We start from the raw sequence: 18,234 nt of genomic DNA, 5'->3' as shown, positions 1-18,234 counted from the left end.
TATTAAAGAGTCATTCATAATAGTGTAAAAGGATATTTTATCTGATGGACTTTACAGTGGATTCTGGTGTCACTTTGACATTTTATAAGTGACGACCTAACCAATGACACTCATTCTCTTGCGCACGTTGTTGAAGTCCAGAATGGCCAGCAGCTGGTAGGTGGTGGACCGTCCCATCTCGCACAGCGTGATGGTTTCCGGGGTTCGAGCCCGGAAGATAAATCCAAAGTTCCTTGCTGCAGTCACCAGCGCTCCCTCGTCAGGCGACTGGGCCTGGTACACCAGGTTCCCTTCATTTGAACACAATCAGAAACAATCAGTAACACTGAACCGCTTCAGTTACTTCTTGATTGTTGAGCGTTACCTTCACTCTTCTCCTCGGGCATGACGGTGTGACACAAAGCCAGCAGTCTGAAGAACTCTTGGACAGCAGGATCCTCCTGTTTGACGGCTTCAACCAGACTGCTGTCGTAAAACCTGAACCCTTTGTCACAGAGAGGGTTGAAGGAAAAGTCCACACAGGCTGTTTTCTGAGGACACAAAACTGTTTTTAATCTTCTTTTATATTTCTTGTGTTGTTGTGATCTTTAAACCACATACCTCTGTAATTTCCACCCTGTGGTTAAATTCATCATAGGCGTCTCCTAAAAAAGGAGCAACAGCACTTCATCATTTTGTCCAAGCTTTTATTTTACTGTTCTAATTTTTATTTCTTAAGAAAGTGTTTTAAATGAGTTTACGTTTTAAAGAGAAAATAAACGATAGTAAGTGTTTTGACCTGACATTTAGAGCAGTAAATCTGATTATTTTCATTCTCGTTGGCTACAGTAGTGTCTGCAGCTGCAGAGAGGCCTTCTGGCTTTAAACAAAACTAAACTGACTGTGTTTTAGCCAAAATGTTGTGATAAAATAATAAAATTTTTTGGGAGGAAAAAAAAATCAATTTTTAAAAACACATTAGAGTAGAAGATCCTGAACCTGATGAGTAGCAACTCACTGGTCACACTTCTGATAAATGTGTTAAGTGTAAATTAGTCAATTTTTTTTATATTTAACTAATTTACCAAGTTAATCTTTGTGTGGAGAGATTCAGTGACTAATCATACCGTAGGTCTGTCCATTAATGGAGCACTTGCGGAACACCATGATGTTTTGCGTGAGCGTGCCGGTCTTATCGGAGAAGATGAACTCCACCTGCCCAAGCTCCTCGGTTAGGGTGGTGGTTCGCGCTTCAGCGGAGGTGTCCGTCTGATCGTGGTAGATCTTCTGGTCCCAGTTGATGAAGAAGCTGTGACCGAGTCGTAGGACCTCCACACTGAAACAAAAAATGTGTCAAGTCTAGACAACGTTCTTTCAACAAGAATTTTACATATTGTGTATAATAGTGAAGACATTCTTTTTCTTTACCTGACATACAGAGAGATGGGCACCACAGTGTTGAGGATGATGATGTAGGACCAAAAGGTGAGGAAGCCAGAGAAGACAGCACTGTTCTTAAACTGCTCCCAGGGCAAAAACACCTCAAACTTTCTGCCAATCCAAGTCTCCCAAATTGTGTTTCCAATAGCCAAAACAACTCCCATACATGTGAGGAACGCAAAGATCTGAAATATAACACAATATCTTTTTTAAAGGCTCAAAAACCAATAACACCATTTTAAACATATCTGTCAGCCTGTAACTGTGTCTCTTTGTGGTAAGCCGTTTTAACATTTAATCAAAAACGGACCTTTCATTCATTCCTGTTTTGTAATGCAATAATATAATTTGTCCTCGTATTAAATATGTTCTTACGAGTCAAAATTGCAAATGAAGATATGAACAGCCATTTGTCTGCTAGTAGAAATTACAATTAAGGATATCCAAAATACCAACTGTACCAGTAGGAATTAAGATTGAGATATCTTCAAATTCTTATAAAATTAAGGTGGCTGTTTTACCATTAATTAAGCAGACTGGATATGTAATCCAGATATCTGTAACTCTATTGTTCCTGGTAGAAAATAACATTCCAGATATCCATGAGAACATTCTATTCAGAATGAACATTTCAGATATCTGAAATGCCACATTTACCATTCATGGGTATTGGGTTTTTAGCGCCTCCTATCCACAATGTTCATTCTTGACGGGAGGAATGTATTTACGGATAGGAGGTGCTATGAACCCAATACTCATGAACAGGAAATGTGACATTTCAGATACCTGAAAATTTTCATTCAGGATAGTAGGAATGCTATTGTGGATATCTGGAATGTTAATTTCTGCCAGGAACAATATAATTATGGATATCTGAAATACATAACCAATCTGCCTAATAAAAGTTAAAATGGCTTGCCACAGTCTCTCTCATCCATAAAACCAGAGTGTTCATTAGCTTGTCAATGCTGGTCCTCTTAAATTTAGTTTTTCCACAGTTCTGCATCAGTTTGGTTTGCAGCCCTGTTGGATGTAAAAAACGCCTCATCAGCCTATGAATATGGTTCAAGAGAGAATAACCTACAAATATTGAAACTAATATGTTTACAAATAGAAAAATACCAGCAAAGATGACCATTCCAAAGCACCATTCGGTGTTTCTGAGAACACAGCCTCGCAGGAGCATTTTTTCATTATCCAGAGAGTATTTACTGTCTTTCCATAATAAAGTCCCAGTAAACTTATCCAGCTTGTTGTTTGGTGGCTCACAGATGACTTCTCCTGAGGAATAATGACAAAATAAGGCTATTTTAAACCTCAGTTAGGAAAATTACTCTAGGTGATTTTGAAAGGGGGTTCAAATAAATCATTTTATGTAACTGAGCATTAATTTTATGCAGAAAAATGAAAACAAACAACGTGCATCATCTCACCATCAAAGTCCATCAGTTTTGAAACATCTCCCAGATCTGAGGTGACACTCAAAGCCTGGCGGACTTTAAGATTTGTCTCGCTGTTTTAGGAAAAATCAAAAATTACAAATGAGCTGATAGACCCCTTACAATTGTTTCCTTTCATTTGCTCATCTAACGTTACATAACTCACCCATCCAGCTCTGCGGTTTCAATGTAACACAGACCATAAGGCTCACTGCTACACAACAGAAGGATGTCTGCCTGCATGTAAAAAAAAAAAAAAAAAAAAACCCAAAATGAAACAGTCAGCAGGCAATAAATGGTTCTGCATCAGCAGCCTAAACCTTCTGTTAAAAGTCTGCTGCTATATATGTTTTTACATCAGACAAAGATAACACGAGTTTCCAAATCATGATTTAAGTTATTAATGACAATCAGCTATACAAACAAACATGGTTCTGTGTGAAAAGTAATTATTAATCTTGTTAAATCATGAATTAACTGAGAAAACTTGGACAGACACTGTCTGACAGCATGAAGTAGGCTCAAAGATCTCAAAAGCAGCACATCATGCCCCGTTCTAAAAAAAGTAAAGACCTAAAGAACCTAAAACAGCATCAAGCCCTGCAGGCCTCACTTGGTTAATACAGCTGTTGCAGCTGCTTAATGTTTCACACGGCCATTTGAAATAATGCATTTTGTTTTCCCTCAGGTCATCTTTGTCTGATGTAGAAACTAAAATGTTAAAACAGAAGAAATCTGGAATGGGGCAAATACTTTTAAAAATCACTTAATACACAACAGTTTGCAGCACATGGACGTTTAATTTACTCACAGCAACAAACTGATTATTCTCCAGCTTGACGATGTCACCGACTCGAACATTCATCCATTTCTCACTCTGTAAACTTAACAAGTCCAAACAAATGTTTCATGATAGTTTAGCAAAACACTTAAATAACAGAAAAACCATTAATGACAAGAAAGTACCTTCCCCTGATGAGAACCTGAGACTGTCGGTTATTGACTTGCTGGTCGCTCTTGTGTCTAAACTGAAATTATAAAAGGAGCAACAATTTCATAAAAACAGTTAGTATTATTTTCTAAATAATAAATTAGAGTAAATAAGAGGAACTCACAAAATCATCAGTAGCATCTTTGATGGCTGTAATTGCCAGCACCAAAACCAAAGGCACGATGGTTGTGAACCAAGACAGGGAGGAGATTTCTGGAATTAACTTGAAAAAGATGCGTTTGTTAGTTTTACCTCCAGAAAGCTGAAATCAGACCAGCAGTGGTTTATTTTCATACCTGCAGTATCAATAGAACTACAAAGTAAGCGTTTGCCACCCTCTGGAACTGCTCAAACAAGTTGACAGGCAGGAAGGTAAAGATGTTGTACTTAGATGTTTTGATGCGATTGTCCTGAAGAGGAGCACATTCAGACACACAGCTGACAAAATCCTGACTTGCACAGTTTTGAGGTCTACTTACAGCATAGCGGAACTTGTCGTTGTATTCTCGAGCGTTTGCTTTTACATGGCGTTCGTTCTCTAGAAACACAAGATCAAAATCCAATTGTGAATATTATACATAACAATTTCTTAAAACTTTCCCTGTAATAGTAGTAAAGGGACGTTTATTAAGACATTAAGTAAGTTGGGGGAAAAAACAACAACAATAAAAAAATTTATTCAAAGCTGTCTCAGGGCCCCTCCCTGCAGTGGGCCCTGGGTAAACGGTACCCCCCCCCCCCCGCCCCCGCCCCCCCCGTCCGACGCCCCTGGCTTTTGGACAAGTTGTCAAGGGTTTAAAACAGGGGACAGATGAAGTCGTGGCTCTCAGATGTATCCAAAAGGATGACAAGGGATCAGATACCAGAGAAGCCAATTTATTAAAACATCTCAGGGAGCTGAACAGAACAACCTAATTATGTTTATTTATTTAGCAGACGCTAAAAGCGACTTACAATTTATAACCTATAGGGCATGTTGTGATCTGTGGGGGAAATCGGAGTACCCGGAGGAAACCCACGCATGCACGGGGAACACACAACTCCACGCAGAAAGGCCGCAGCCGAGTTTCGAACTTGCAACCTTCGTGCTGCGAGGCAACAGTGCTAACCACTGCGCCACCATGCAGCCTTACAGTGTAATCAGGAGTTTATATTGTTCAGAAATTTCTGGAAAACGGTGCTTTTGGTGAGGTTTGCAAGGGTTTAAAACAGGGAACAGCTGAAGCAGTGGCTCTAAAATGTATCACCATGCATTAAGTTAATCGATCACTTTGAATATAATGACAGCTTCTGTTTAGTGTTTGAAACATATTACATGAATAGATTTGGTTTATTTCAAATGAGAGAGGGGAACCACTAGATGTCAGTCAAGTCCAGGTGGTTTGCCCACGACCTGCTGGTGGATCTGAGTGAACTCAAAAAAGGAGAAGACAAATCAAAATACACCTGATTTCATTGTTACACAGACTTTGGATACAGAGGTTAATTCTGATGAGGAAACTTCAAAGAATGGAAGCATTCAAAAGAACTCCCTGTAGTTTGAGGTATGGTTGTCATGGTAACCGGTGTAGCGGTAAACCCCGGTAAAAAAGTTGACAATAATAATAACTGTCTTGTTTAAAAAAAAACTATATTATCTCTGTGGATTACCGTGGCTGGGTGTATGCGTAAAGACCCTTACCAGCCACCGTATCATCTGCTGAAGTTGCCGGCGGCACATGCGCACTTTGTTGTTTACAGCCAAAACTTTCTCGAAGCTAAAGCTGAAATAATGGCCAAAGGAGGAGACCGCAGTGCTCAGGACATTTATTATCCCTCAAAGAAGACAAAGAGGGAAGTATGTGCATATTTTGGATATTTGAAGAATGCCGAGGGACAGTTGATAGAAGACGGCTATCCTCTTTGCAGCACGTGCAGGAAAAAGTGTCTGTGAAAGGCAGCAACGCTTCAAATCTCATGACACATCTGCGTGACCATCACCCACAACTCTACAGTCAACGCAAGGCAAGTTAGCGTTAGCGTTTTAGCTAAAATGCGTGATCCGAGGATTTGGGTTGAGGGAGAATGCAACGAGTCGCTATATAAAGCAGCCGCAGCGCCGCTACCTTCATATAAACCGTGTCGTGGACACCCCCATGTTGAAATGACGCTATGCATTACGGGGATCCAGGGACAGATAAGAGTTGGTTTCTCTCCGAGAATAATTATGAATTTAACAATGATTACTGCCTGATGACATTTCCCCACATCTGCAAAGCTCACTGGAAGGACACAAACCGAGGACAATATTTTCCTGATACAGAGTTTATTACTCAAGTAAGGGTAAAAAAAAGTATCTGATTAGAAGGCTACTTAAGTACTGAGTATCATCTGATCTAAAAATTTTTAAATGATGACATCAAACAGACAAAAAATAAGAAGTTATGGGCAAATATTGGTATTTTAAAGACTAAAGGGGAAATATGTAAACAAATAAACAACATAATTACAAAATAACAAATTGTAGGCAAAATTTAGACAAACTGAGGACAATATTTTCCTGATATACAGGGTTTATTTAGTTTCTTGAAAATTTTACATGTTTAAAAAAATACCGCAATAATACTGTAAACCGTGATAATTTTGGTCACAATAACCGTGAGGTTAAATTTTCACAACGTGACAACCCTAGTTTGAGGTTGTCACCGTCTGTCAAGGGGAAAGAGTAATAAGACATAATTAGGATGCAGTTTAAGTTTTAATAACTTTTATTTCTATCTAATACATTTCTAACTTTCCCTTCATGTAAAGATACAGAAAACATTCTTAGTGAGTTTAAACTAGTGTCTCATTCAGCTTTTTAACTTTCAGTGCAGTTTTAAATATTTGAAAGAATTCTATTACAATAATGTCCGTCTGTGAACATCAGAGTGGTAGAGGACAAACGAATCTTCATGAGAAACATTTTTAACTTCATTTGTCCATGCAGCTCTTTAACTCGCTCCAACTCCAGTTACTAATCCATCCCAACTAGAGGAAGCTGTTTTTATTCTGAGACGGCCATGGTGAGTTTAGAGATGTAGATCATTTGACAGACAGCAGCAGCATTTGGCATATCATCAGTAAAGTAAAATGTGATCATGAACATGAGTAATTATTTCATTTTTTCAGTTAAGCCACATGATGCTGACTTCCGTGACCTGCTCAAGCATGCTACACACTCAGGATAACCATGGTAACACGACGTGTCTTCCAGAATAACCAGAGCTGAATCAGGACGTCTGAACAACAGAACCTTCACAACATTGGTACTTACTGCAGGACTGTTCATTTGCATCTGTTAAATAATTTACCACTTATGGTCAGGTTGGGATTAGAGTCTTTACTTGAAGACAGAACAAGAAGAATTATTAACAATGAAATATCAGCATGAATAAATAACTAGATCATTAATTAAAAAGTTTCAGGTCAAACTGCTGCCTTTGCATTCATGTCCATCTTCATGTATTCACATGATCCTGAGTGGTGATGAGCAACAATCAGTTGGTTGGAAGCAGCTGGTCTGGTCAGTGATGGAGTAAATGCTGGTAAGTGGAGTGGTGCAGCTGGCTGGGTGATGGGGCCTTTTACAGGATCACTGGTATTAAAAGGAATGGTAAGGGAGCTAAAATCCCTCCAAAAACACCACCCATCTGTACTGGTGCTGGAGCGTTGGTGGGGGTTTGCATGTTGTGGTGCTAGATTATGTGTTTCTTTGTTTTTGTCTCTTTTCATCTGGGTTCTGGTGTCAGAGAGAGGGATCCTCTAGTCCTGAAGAAGTCTGGAGCTTGCTGAGCTCACTGAAGCAGAAGTTCTTTTGTGGGGTCTCGTGAGACTAAAACATGTCAATGCCGACTGTAAATGTTTGTGCAGGTTGAACTTATCACACAGTTTTCTGTTATTATGATCTCTGGCTTTTAATGAAGAAATAAATAAAAAATGTTTTTCTTTTTGACTCACATATGTTGTTTTCTAATAAGGTTTTAACCAGAAATAGCTTTATTTAAATTAACATTTTAATAAATTTGTTACTATTTTACACTAGTTGTTAGGCTGGAAGCACAATCAGCAGGGTTATAGATGCATTTACAACCACACGTTTTCCCCCCCAAGTCATTAAAAACGTGTTTTAAATGAGTTTAGATCATCTCATGTTCCATCTGACAGCAGGCAGAGAGAATAGACTGAAGATTAAATCCTGGAAACAGTTATCTCTCCTGCTTGGTAGATCTGAAGGAACTACTGACATTAAAGTTTATATTAAGACAAAAAGAAGAGCATCTATGCTAGCATGCAGAGAACAGAAGCTCTCAAATTATAAACCACATTCTTTCATTGATAGGTGTATTCTATAAACACTCATTTTTATACAATTATACCTATTTTAGCTAAATACGATCTGTAACCCACGTGTTTTCTACGTTTTGTTTGCAATATACCTTTTAAAAATATAAAGCTGATAAATGTTTGTGGCGCTCCAAAAAAATGCTTTGATAAAATACATAATTAGTGTAATAATAACCATACATTATTCGTCAAAAATATCTGTAGAAATGAGAAAAGGGTCGTTTTAGCGTCGAGTCCGGCCAGAACCGCTCATGTTGACTAGCAACGCTGAGCTGACTATTAGCATTAGCAACTAAGGGCAACGTAAATCACGTGACCACTGGGTGCTTTGATTACGTCACGTGACCACTGGGTGCTTTGATAACATCACGTGACCACTGATGACGTCACTACTATGCGTCGTCATATAAAGGTCAAATCAGCTTCCAAATATCAGTGAACAGATCACAGCTCCAGGGCGGTTGCATTGCATAAACGTCTCTTCTGACAGTATTTAGAAGGACTCATTCTCTTGCTGACAGGAACTTTGTGAGTAGCATATCACAGTCAAAAGCTGAAATCAAATCAGTTTTAAGAGACAATCCATATTTTGAACTTGATAAGATTCAGTTATCAGTCACCAGTCTTTCAGCTGCAGGATTCAGAACTGGAAGACAGCCAATTAAGCTAAAATGGCTCTTAACTTTGACAAAAACGAGATCATTACCGGGCGATGTGGAGTTTATATTCTTCAGAAATTTCTGGGAAACGGTGCTTTTGGTGCGGTTTACAAGGGTTTAAAACAGGGAACAGCTGAAGCAGTGGCTCTGAAGTTTATCACCATGGATGACCGTGACTCAGCTCTCAGAGAAATCAATATATTGTCAGAACTCAGAGAACTCCAGGACCACCAGAACAATCTGATTAAGTTCATCGATTTCTTTGTTTACAATGGTGTTTTCTGTTTAGTGTTTGAGATGCTAGACATGGACTTATATGACTTACTGAAAATGAGACAGGAAAAACCACTAGATGTCAGTGAAATTCGGGTGGTTGCCCACGACCTGCTGGTGGCTCTGAACGCACTGAAGAATGCTGGAGTGACTCACGCAGATATAAAACCAGACAATATTATGCTGGTTAATCATCATTCGCAGCCTTTCAGAGTCAAGCTGATAGATTTTGGGCTTGCTATGGAAACACACGATCTACGGAACTGTGACATCATACAGGTGTGTGGTTTCAGAGCACCAGAGGTGAACTTAGGTCTCCCTCTGACTGAAGCCGTTGACATGTGGGCTGTTGCCTGTACACTGGCTTTCATCTTTCTTGGAGATTTTATTCAGAATCCTATTTGTGAGTTTAACAATATGAGGCAGATCTTTAAGCTCCACGGTCTGCCTGACCAGGATTTACTTGGCAAGGGAACAAAAGTGGACCGCTTTTTCATTTTTGACCAGTCAAACCAAACTTGGAGATTTAAAGCACCACACGAGTGTACAGAGATGATAATGACTGATATCGATAATGAGTTAGACTCTATCGATGACTTTTTAACGATTCATCCAGAAATACAAGACCCCCTTGAGTTAGAAGATCTGCAGTCATTCATAGACCTCCTGAAAAAGATGTTTACAGTGAATCCCTCAGAGCGTATCACTCCAGAAGAAGCTCTAAATCACAGATTTATAACAATGAGCCACCTTCCTCCTACCAGCAATAACTCATATGTGATATCGGCATATGAAAAAATGAAAGTTTATCGAATGAAGAAAGAAGAACCGAGCATATCCGCTGATTTCAGTGTAAGACAGACTGCTGACAGAAAATCAGATCTCTTTGATTTTAATCCATCTGATTATGATCTGTCGGACTCAGATCTCTCTGAATTAGAAGATTCTGACTCTGGTCTGTTTGACTCCGGTCTGTCTGACTTTGATTTATCAGATTCTGATCTGTCTGACTTAGATACAGATGAAGAATGTAATGAGCCAGCGAACACATCAGATTTTCAACTCCTTAAGATTCAGGAAGCTAATTTATCAGATGTGAAGCTGAACGATTCAGACCTGGAAGGCAGCAGAAGAGACAGACTAGATGAAACATCGTTTGAATTATACAAAGATCAAACAATCACTGGGGAATCAGGAGTTTATATTGTTCAAAAATTTCTGGGTCGTGGTGCTTTTGGACAAGTGGTCAAGGGTTTAAAACAGGGGACAGATGAAGTGGTGGCTCTCAAATTTTTCCACAAAGACGACAGTGAATCAGCTACCAGAGAAGCCACTATATTGAACCATCTCAGGGAGCTCCAAGCTGACCAGAAGAATCTGATGAAGTTAATCGATCACTTTGAATATAATGACAGCTTCTGTTTAGTGTTTGAGATGCTAGACATGGACTTCTATGACTTACTGGAAATGAGACAGGAAAAACCACTAGATGTCAGTGAAATTCGGGTGGTTGCCCACGACCTGCTGGTGGCTCTGAACGCACTGAAGAATGCTGGAGTGACTCACGCAGATATAAAACCAGACAATATTATGCTGGTTAATCATCAGTCGCAGCCTTTCAGAGTCAAGCTGATAGATTTTGGGCTTGCTATGGAAACACACAATCTACGGAACTATGACGTCATACAGGTGTGTGGTTTCAGAGCACCAGAGGTGAACTTAGGTCTCCCTCTGACTGAAGCCGTTGACATGTGGGCTGTTGCCTGTACACTGGCCTTCATCTTTCTTGGAGATGATATTCACAATCCTATTTGTGAGTTTAACAATATGAGGCAGATCTTTAAGCTCCACGGTCTGCCTGACCAGGATTTACTTGGCAAGGGAACAAAAGTGGACCGCTTTTTCATTTTTGACCAGTCAAACCAAACTTGGAGGTTTAAAGCACCACACGAGTATACGGAGAAGATAATGAACGTTAGCGAACGCCGTGGTAATGAGTTAGACTCTATCGATGACTTTTTAACGATTCATCCAGAAATACAAGACCCCTTTGCGTTAGAAGATCTGCAGTCATTCATAGACCTCCTGAAAAAGATGTTTACAGTGAATCCCTCAGAGCGTATCACTCCAGAAGAAGCTCTAAATCACAGATTTATAACAATGAGCCACCTTCCTCCTACCAGCAATAACTCATATGTGATATCGGCATATGAAAAAATGAAAGTTTATCGAATGGAGAAAGAAGAACCGAGCATATCCCCTGATTTCAGTGTAAGACAGACTGCTGACAGAAAATCAGATCTCTTTGATTTCAATCCATCTGATTATGATCTGTCGGACTCAGATCTCTCTGAATTAGAAGATTCTGACTCTGGTCTGTTTGACTCCGGTCTGTCTGACTTTGATTTATCAGATTCTGATCTGTCTGACTTAGATACAGATGAAGAATGTAATGTTCAAAAATGTCTGGGTCGTGGTGCTTTTGGACAAGTGGTCAAGGGTTTAAAACAGGGGACAGATATACTCAGATCAAAATTGAAGAATGCAAAATTAGTTACACTACTGTGGATACAGAGGAAGATTCTCAGGAGGAAACTTCAAACTTAGCATTCAAAGTTTTAGCGTTTAGTGTTATTGTTTCAAGTTCAATTCAAATTTATTTATATAGCGCCAAATCACGACAAGAGTCGTCTCAAGGCACTTCACATAATAAACATTCCAATTCAGGACAGTTCATTAGGCCAATCAGAAATAATTTTTCCTATATAAGGAACCCAGCAAATTGCATCAAGTCGCTGACAAGTGGAGAGGAACACCCCCTTATAACAGGAAGAAACCTCCAGAGAATCCCGGCTCAGTATAAGCAGCCATCCTCCACGACTCACCGGGGAACACGAGAAGGCAGAAAACACACACGCACGCACGCACGCACGCACGCGCACACACACACACACACACACACACACACACACACACACACACACAGTGTTTAGTTTTAGCGTTCTAAAACTGGGTTAGGCCATGACAGGGTTGGGGTTGGTTGGGTTCGTAATAAAGTAAACAAAAAAACAAACAAAAAAAAAATTATCCTCTACTATTAATCGCCACCTTATCGCGGTGTAGGGGTTTGCGTGCCCTGATGACCCCAGAAGGTATGTTGCCTGGGACTGTTTGTCCCTGTTAGGTTCTGCCATGGCAACTGGGCTCTGGGTCAGGGGCCAGACTAAGAGCGATTATTCATTAATTGTTATTAGGACTACAAAAGCAGTGGAGAAAAACTCTCTCCCAAGACTTTTTAAATGATTGAGTTTTAGTAGGTATGTAGTTGGTATAAAAGAAAAGTTTTCACAGAAAATATTTTCCGTTATCTAGATCAGTGGTTCCCATTCTGGGGCTTGTGACCCTCCAAAGGGGTCCCCACAACTGTGTCTGTGCTGAGGTTGTTGGGTTACAAAGATTATTTATTATTTGTAAAAAATTACTCTTCTAAAATCCCAATTACATGCCCAACAGTGTAATCAAAAATCTGTATAGGAGTTACAACACCGCATGTCTGTGCAGTTTGTAACTAATCACTTGTGATGTGTGTTTGTAGATGGGGTTGGGGGGGTCCTGGATTGTTTTCAACACTGGTACGGGGGTCTTCATGGTAAACGGTTGGGAACAACTGATCTAGATGAAATATGGTGTTTACTAATTAAAAAACTATAGAAATTTTAAAGTAGTATATTTTATTCTGAAAGTATTTATAGAAAGTGCCAATCGTCTTGTTTAGCTTGACATAAACGCTGTGGTAACAGCTTCTGTCCGCAAGAAGGTGAAAAAATCATTCATCGTGAAAGTCAGACATTGAAGGGTTTTCTTGTTTCAACCATCGACATATGGTTTCTACCCAGTTGATCTGAAAAATTACGTATAAATCCCTTCAATCAAATGCTGATTACAAATAAACCAATTAAAAATCAATTTAGACAGAAACATGTATACAAAAGTATTTCTATTTGTTAATGCTTATTTTTGTGCATTTTGTTTAGAGTTTTATTTCTGAATTTCAGAGGTTATTTTTAAAGTTATTGATGAAACAAGGACCAGTAAGTAGACTGGATGCGGTCAAAACTCCAGAAGATGGCAGTAATGCAGCTCTGCTGCTAAACAGCTCTTTAATACCAGGACCGTCAGCTTTAAAACAGGTGTTTATTATAAAATACTCACCTGTGTCAGTATGTTTTTAAACTACTGAGTGTGACTTTTATGTTGTGGTTTATTAACAAAAGATTAATGGTTAATACGTTTATTATAAGATTAAACTCAGACACATACAGGATTATTGATGTTTCACAGATAATTTCAACTACTGTGAATATTTGATAACAGTTTCATTCTGATCATGATTCGTTTCAGCCACAAACATTCCGAGGACGAGGATGTTCTGCAACGTGCTACCTGATGGTGACCTGCAGTCGAGAGGACAATAGAAGCTACGGGTGTTTGTGGAACATCAGAGCTTGTGTGTGTGTGACAGAGCGTGTGTGTGTGTGAGTGGAAGGTGAGTCTGTAACAGTAACTGGTCTGGCTCAGGTCAGGATGTGAGAACGTGTCCATGAGTTGAACCTGCTCCACCGTCCCTAAGCTGGCCTCTCGGATTGCTGCGTAGAATTTCTTCTCCTCCCACGATGGTCCAGTCCAGAAACTGATATCGAAGCTGAAAGGCTCTGGGTGCAAAAAGAAAAAGGACAGAAAGGCGTCCCGGGAGGTGGGCCATGTGAAAACTGTCTTATGAAACGTGGCTCGTGAGCAGAGGTGGAAAGTAACGAATTACATTTACTTGCGTTACTGTAATTGAGTAGATTTTTTGCGCATTTTTACTTTTTAAGTAGTTTTTAAAATCTGTAATTTTACTTTTACTTAAGTACTGTTTTTTTGTAAGTATTGTATTTCGCTACATTTTTATCTTATCCGTTACCGAGTAAAAAAAACCAACATTGCAAAATACTGTGTCGGCACGGTTCGCACTGGATTCAGACATAACCACAGAGAAGAGAGACGAGAGTATAAACACTCATAGGCGGAGATCCCAGGGGGGACGGGGGGGGTGCGTCCCCCCCTCACACAAAGTTGTCCCCCCCACAAAAGTTATTGTAAACACATAAATGCTATCAGTAAACCTGTATTTTCTTCTAAAATCACAATGTAAAAGTTAGTCTGCAAATACAAAACAATGTGTTTTTAATTGTTGAGAAATTATAGTGTCCCCCCCCCAAATCCCTCAAGTCGGTACGGTCGGTCCACACACACTGTTTCCGACGGGCGGGGCTGCCGGCTCTGCCTCGCTCACAGCTTCACAGAAGCCCGCAGGCTTACAGGAGGCAGGAATCAAAAAGCCAGCGGTTTCCAGCAGTAAGTCATTTATCACACTCTTGCTCTACAAACTTAAATATGTATGTCAAATGTGGTCATAAATGTCAAACATAGACACCGATTATCTTTAGATTTTGATCACCGGTCGGAGATCCCTTTATGACAGACCACCACCACCACAGTAAAAACAAGTTGTCACTTCATGTTCTCTGGTCATTCCAGGATTATTCCACTATTATTATTCCATTCACTAAGGTGATCAAAAGTTCCTTTTTCCGGACACGTACGCTTCCACGGTCTGCCCCTGGAATCTGCAGAGCATTTATAGATCGATGAAAATGTTCGCGTTTCATCCTATTTAGCTGATGAATATGGTAGAATCAAAACTTACTGGTCCGATGTATGGAAAACCACAGCTTTTGACTGCTCTTATCACGTCTTCCCCAGGCTCTGCAGTTGTTTACAATATGTCAAAGTGCAGGTGCACCGTGCAGCTTAGGGATGAACTGGTTGCAGCAAATGTGTGGTGGAGGCACGTTGCTCAAAGCTCTCAGTGTAAAACATAGAGCCAAAGATCCCGTTGGCCACAGACCCAAAAACACTATGAAAACTGAGAAAAGTGAGAGATCGATTAACTGAAAGATAAACTATAGAGTATGTATATGTTTAGTGTATTTGTAAAGTAAATGTTTTTAATTTTTATTATTAAAATGAAAAATATTTCAAGAATATATTTTTAGATTTGGTGTATCTTTTCGTTCAGTAGGACTTAGATAAAGTTATTAAATATTACAGAGTTATTTTCTAACAGCCTACAAACATTTCTATGATTTATTAAAGATATTTCAGTCATTTTGATTCTTGACTTGTGAAAGCTGATTTGAAGTTTGTTATTTTTTCTAGCCATATTTAGAAGGAAAATTTCAAATATATTAAAATCAATATGGAACTATTTGGATTTTAGTAGCTTTCATGTTATGTGATTTAATAAAATTTTAATTTGACATTTATGTTCTCTCTCTTTGTTGTGAAAAAGTTAGATATGTTTTAGTACTTAAAATTAATGCTTTGCATCCGTCCACACGTGTAGCTGTTGGTCAGCTAATGGCCATGTCATTTCAGGACATGTTGCTTCAACTATTAACGATCTACTTTTAAATCTTTATTCTGAATTGCTTATTCCGTTTTAGGCCACAGTCTTGTTATTGAAATGAAAACGAAAAGAAAGGATGCTTATGGTGATGTACAAAATTGGCAAGATATTATTGTTGATCAATATCCTCCAGCTCCGTTCAACTGACAATATCCCATCTGTGTGTGTGTTGGTTCCAACTGTCAGCAGACCAGGACAGTTGAAATGGCAGAGAAACGAAAAACGGCAGACATCAGGTAATTTTTTAATGCTCCAGAACGTCAAATGAGTAGAAACTTGCATTTTGATAAAGACATCTATAAGAAAGAAATGAAATAACTATGAAATTGTTTTTAAACGGTTTCATTAGGCAAAGTCCAATTATGGGGAATTATGACACGTCTCTAAATAACAACCCATAGAAGCACTGATTTGATCTCATTTCAGAGAAAAATAGAACAGGCTAGATGCACCTAATAAATAAAATGACTAACAAACTCAGGAATCTGTTTCTTTGCTTCACTGTTCTGGTGCTGAAAATATCACTAATGCTGATCGAAGGAGATACACAGATAAATGCACCTCTTATTTATTATTTGGAGACTACATTTACTGCAGCTGGCAGAGGCAGAGATTTTTTCTATTGACACAGGGAATTTACAGAATCATTTAAAATTTTAATAGGGGAAGACTGCAGGAGGGAGCGGTAAAATACAGGGGGTCCCCAGCAAAAACAAGAAACTTTACGAGTCAGATGAAACCCGCTGGTTTTCCATCAGGCAGTCACGGGGCAGCTCCAACGACCCAGTGGCTCTGCTGGGTCAATGTTATCGAGCTCAGTCCGGCTCGGCCGTGAACGAGCCGAGGCGACGTCGTGCTCCGCTTAAGAAGAAGTGTTATTTTCCCGCTTCAGAAGAAGCATCCAATGTGTTTTTACGCTTTCTCCGAGACATGTCACGTCGCTAAGTTGTTAGCGCCGCGCGCTAAAACGTCAATAGTGCAACGTAGCCTGCTGGAGGTTTTAAGGGTTCAGATGAAACACCCGACCTCTCACGCTGCTCACACATCGATCTTAAGTTGTCGCTGTTGCGCTCACGCCGTAATACAGTATTAGATGCGGTTAAAGTCAGACACGAAAAAATAAATAAATTTTACATGAATAAGTGATGCTTAGCCTGGTGGGGGGAGGAAAACCTGGCCTAATAAGCACTGGAGGAAACCCTGTCAAGATCGTCAACACTCGTTTATCTTAACGCTATTGAAACATGTAAACCAAAAAGCATTATATCCACTGCTACCTTTCTAATTTTAAACTCAGTAACTTATGCTGTAACTTCACCTTGCCCTGCCTGCTCCTCCTTGCTGCCTGGCGGCTGTGATCGCAAGCGACAACATAGTAGTTCCCGCTGCTTCTTCGGGAAACAGCGCAAAACAAAAAATAAATAAAACTTGGGATCTTGTAGGCGTGGCGGTGGGATTTCAGCCGTGGCAGTCCGCCACGGCTACGCCTATGAAAGGGAAACCCTGAGTGCAGGGGCGGATTTAGCAATTTGGGGGCCCAAGGCGAACACAGACATGGGGCCCCTTACACTAAATTTTCGACAATCTTACCTTTAACTGGATTTGCGAAACTCTCCCCTCTTCTGACATGAGTTATTTTCCCTTTTTATTAGTCCTCCTCTTTTTTTCCTGTATTTCCCTCCCTTTGAGTGCTTTCAATATTTGCTCTGCTTTCTTTTTTCTGTCAGCGCTCCTGTGCTTTAGCCTTAGTTATTTTTTTTCTATTTTCCATTTTGGTCTGTTTTCCTCCCTTTAAACACTTTCCATTGTCTTTCCTTTCTGCTTCCTTTTGATGTTTACATCGAAAAACAACGTCACTTTCAGAAGTGAAGATAAAAGCTTTTATGAAGCAAGCTGCTTCTTTCTCTTATTGGAGCCACTAGGATAACTTCATGTCATGCTTAATGTTTTGACTATCGCTTTGAGTTTGTTACGAATGCTCCCGCCTCTCTTCTTATTCTTATTTGTGGTCTTATGGCACTTGGCAAACTACAATTTGGTGCATTACTGCCACCAACTGGATTGGAGTGGAATGACTACCAATCACTTCCTGTTTGTGCATCGCAGTCTTAATAACCCTCTTATGACCATAATTATAACAGGGCCGTCTGGTATTTTTTTTTATCTTATGGCTGTAAAATTGTAATAAAAAGTGCAAAGTGTGTGTAACTCTCTCCTTTTTTCAGAACAACCTCAGCTTTCAGTGTATGGTTTGTATTTCCAAACCACTTCAACATTTCACGAAAAGAAACGTGAAGCCACTTCTCCTCCAGCTTCACTGGCTGCCAGTCAACTTTAGGGTTCATTTCTTAATCCTGGTTCTGGTCTATAGGTTCTTACATGGACAAGCACCATCTTACATTGGTGATCTTCTTAGTCCCTACACCCCCAGCAGGTCCCTGAGGTCCAGTGATCAAAGCCTACTGTGCAGCACCAGGCTAAAGACCAAAGGTGACAGATCATCTGCTGCTGTGGCCCCCAGACTCTGGACCGCTCTCCCCCTGAGCCTGAGATCAGTGGACTCAGTGGTCTCCTTTA

At 39.8% G+C, this 18,234-nt stretch overlaps 2 protein-coding genes across 3 annotated transcripts in view; both read right to left on the bottom strand.

Moving 5' to 3' along the window:
• LOC129153561 (probable phospholipid-transporting ATPase IM) overlaps positions 1-1,745 on the bottom strand; it is an 8,040-nt gene extending 6,295 nt beyond the window's left edge. For both annotated transcript variants that reach the window (XM_054732950.2, XM_054732951.2), the window contains exons 1-5: positions 1,408-1,745; positions 1,107-1,315; positions 601-644; positions 365-530; positions 102-290 (exon numbers count right to left, since the gene is read on the bottom strand). In XM_054732950.2, coding sequence (XP_054588925.1) covers positions 102-290; positions 365-530; positions 601-644; positions 1,107-1,315; positions 1,408-1,583 — 784 coding nt within the window. In that variant the 5' untranslated portion in view covers positions 1,584-1,745. The remainder of the gene's footprint in view (positions 1-101; positions 291-364; positions 531-600; positions 645-1,106; positions 1,316-1,407) is intronic.
• Positions 1,746-2,134: 389 nt separating this feature from the next.
• Positions 2,135-4,421, bottom strand: LOC129153486 (phospholipid-transporting ATPase ID; the record flags this gene model as incomplete). The annotated part of the gene is made up of 9 exons (XM_054732696.2): positions 2,135-2,442; positions 2,542-2,700; positions 2,853-2,932; positions 3,025-3,095; positions 3,670-3,742; positions 3,825-3,886; positions 3,974-4,072; positions 4,146-4,259; positions 4,329-4,421. Coding segments are annotated over 9 exons (879 nt in total), but the record flags the coding sequence as incomplete, so codon positions are not given.
• Between the last annotated feature and the right edge of the window lie 13,813 nt (positions 4,422-18,234).

Source organism: Nothobranchius furzeri, chromosome 4 (genome assembly GCF_043380555.1).
Source record: "Nothobranchius furzeri strain GRZ-AD chromosome 4, NfurGRZ-RIMD1, whole genome shotgun sequence".
NCBI lineage: Eukaryota > Metazoa > Chordata > Actinopteri > Cyprinodontiformes > Nothobranchiidae > Nothobranchius > Nothobranchius furzeri.
This window is presented reverse-complemented; position numbering and strand designations above follow the sequence as displayed.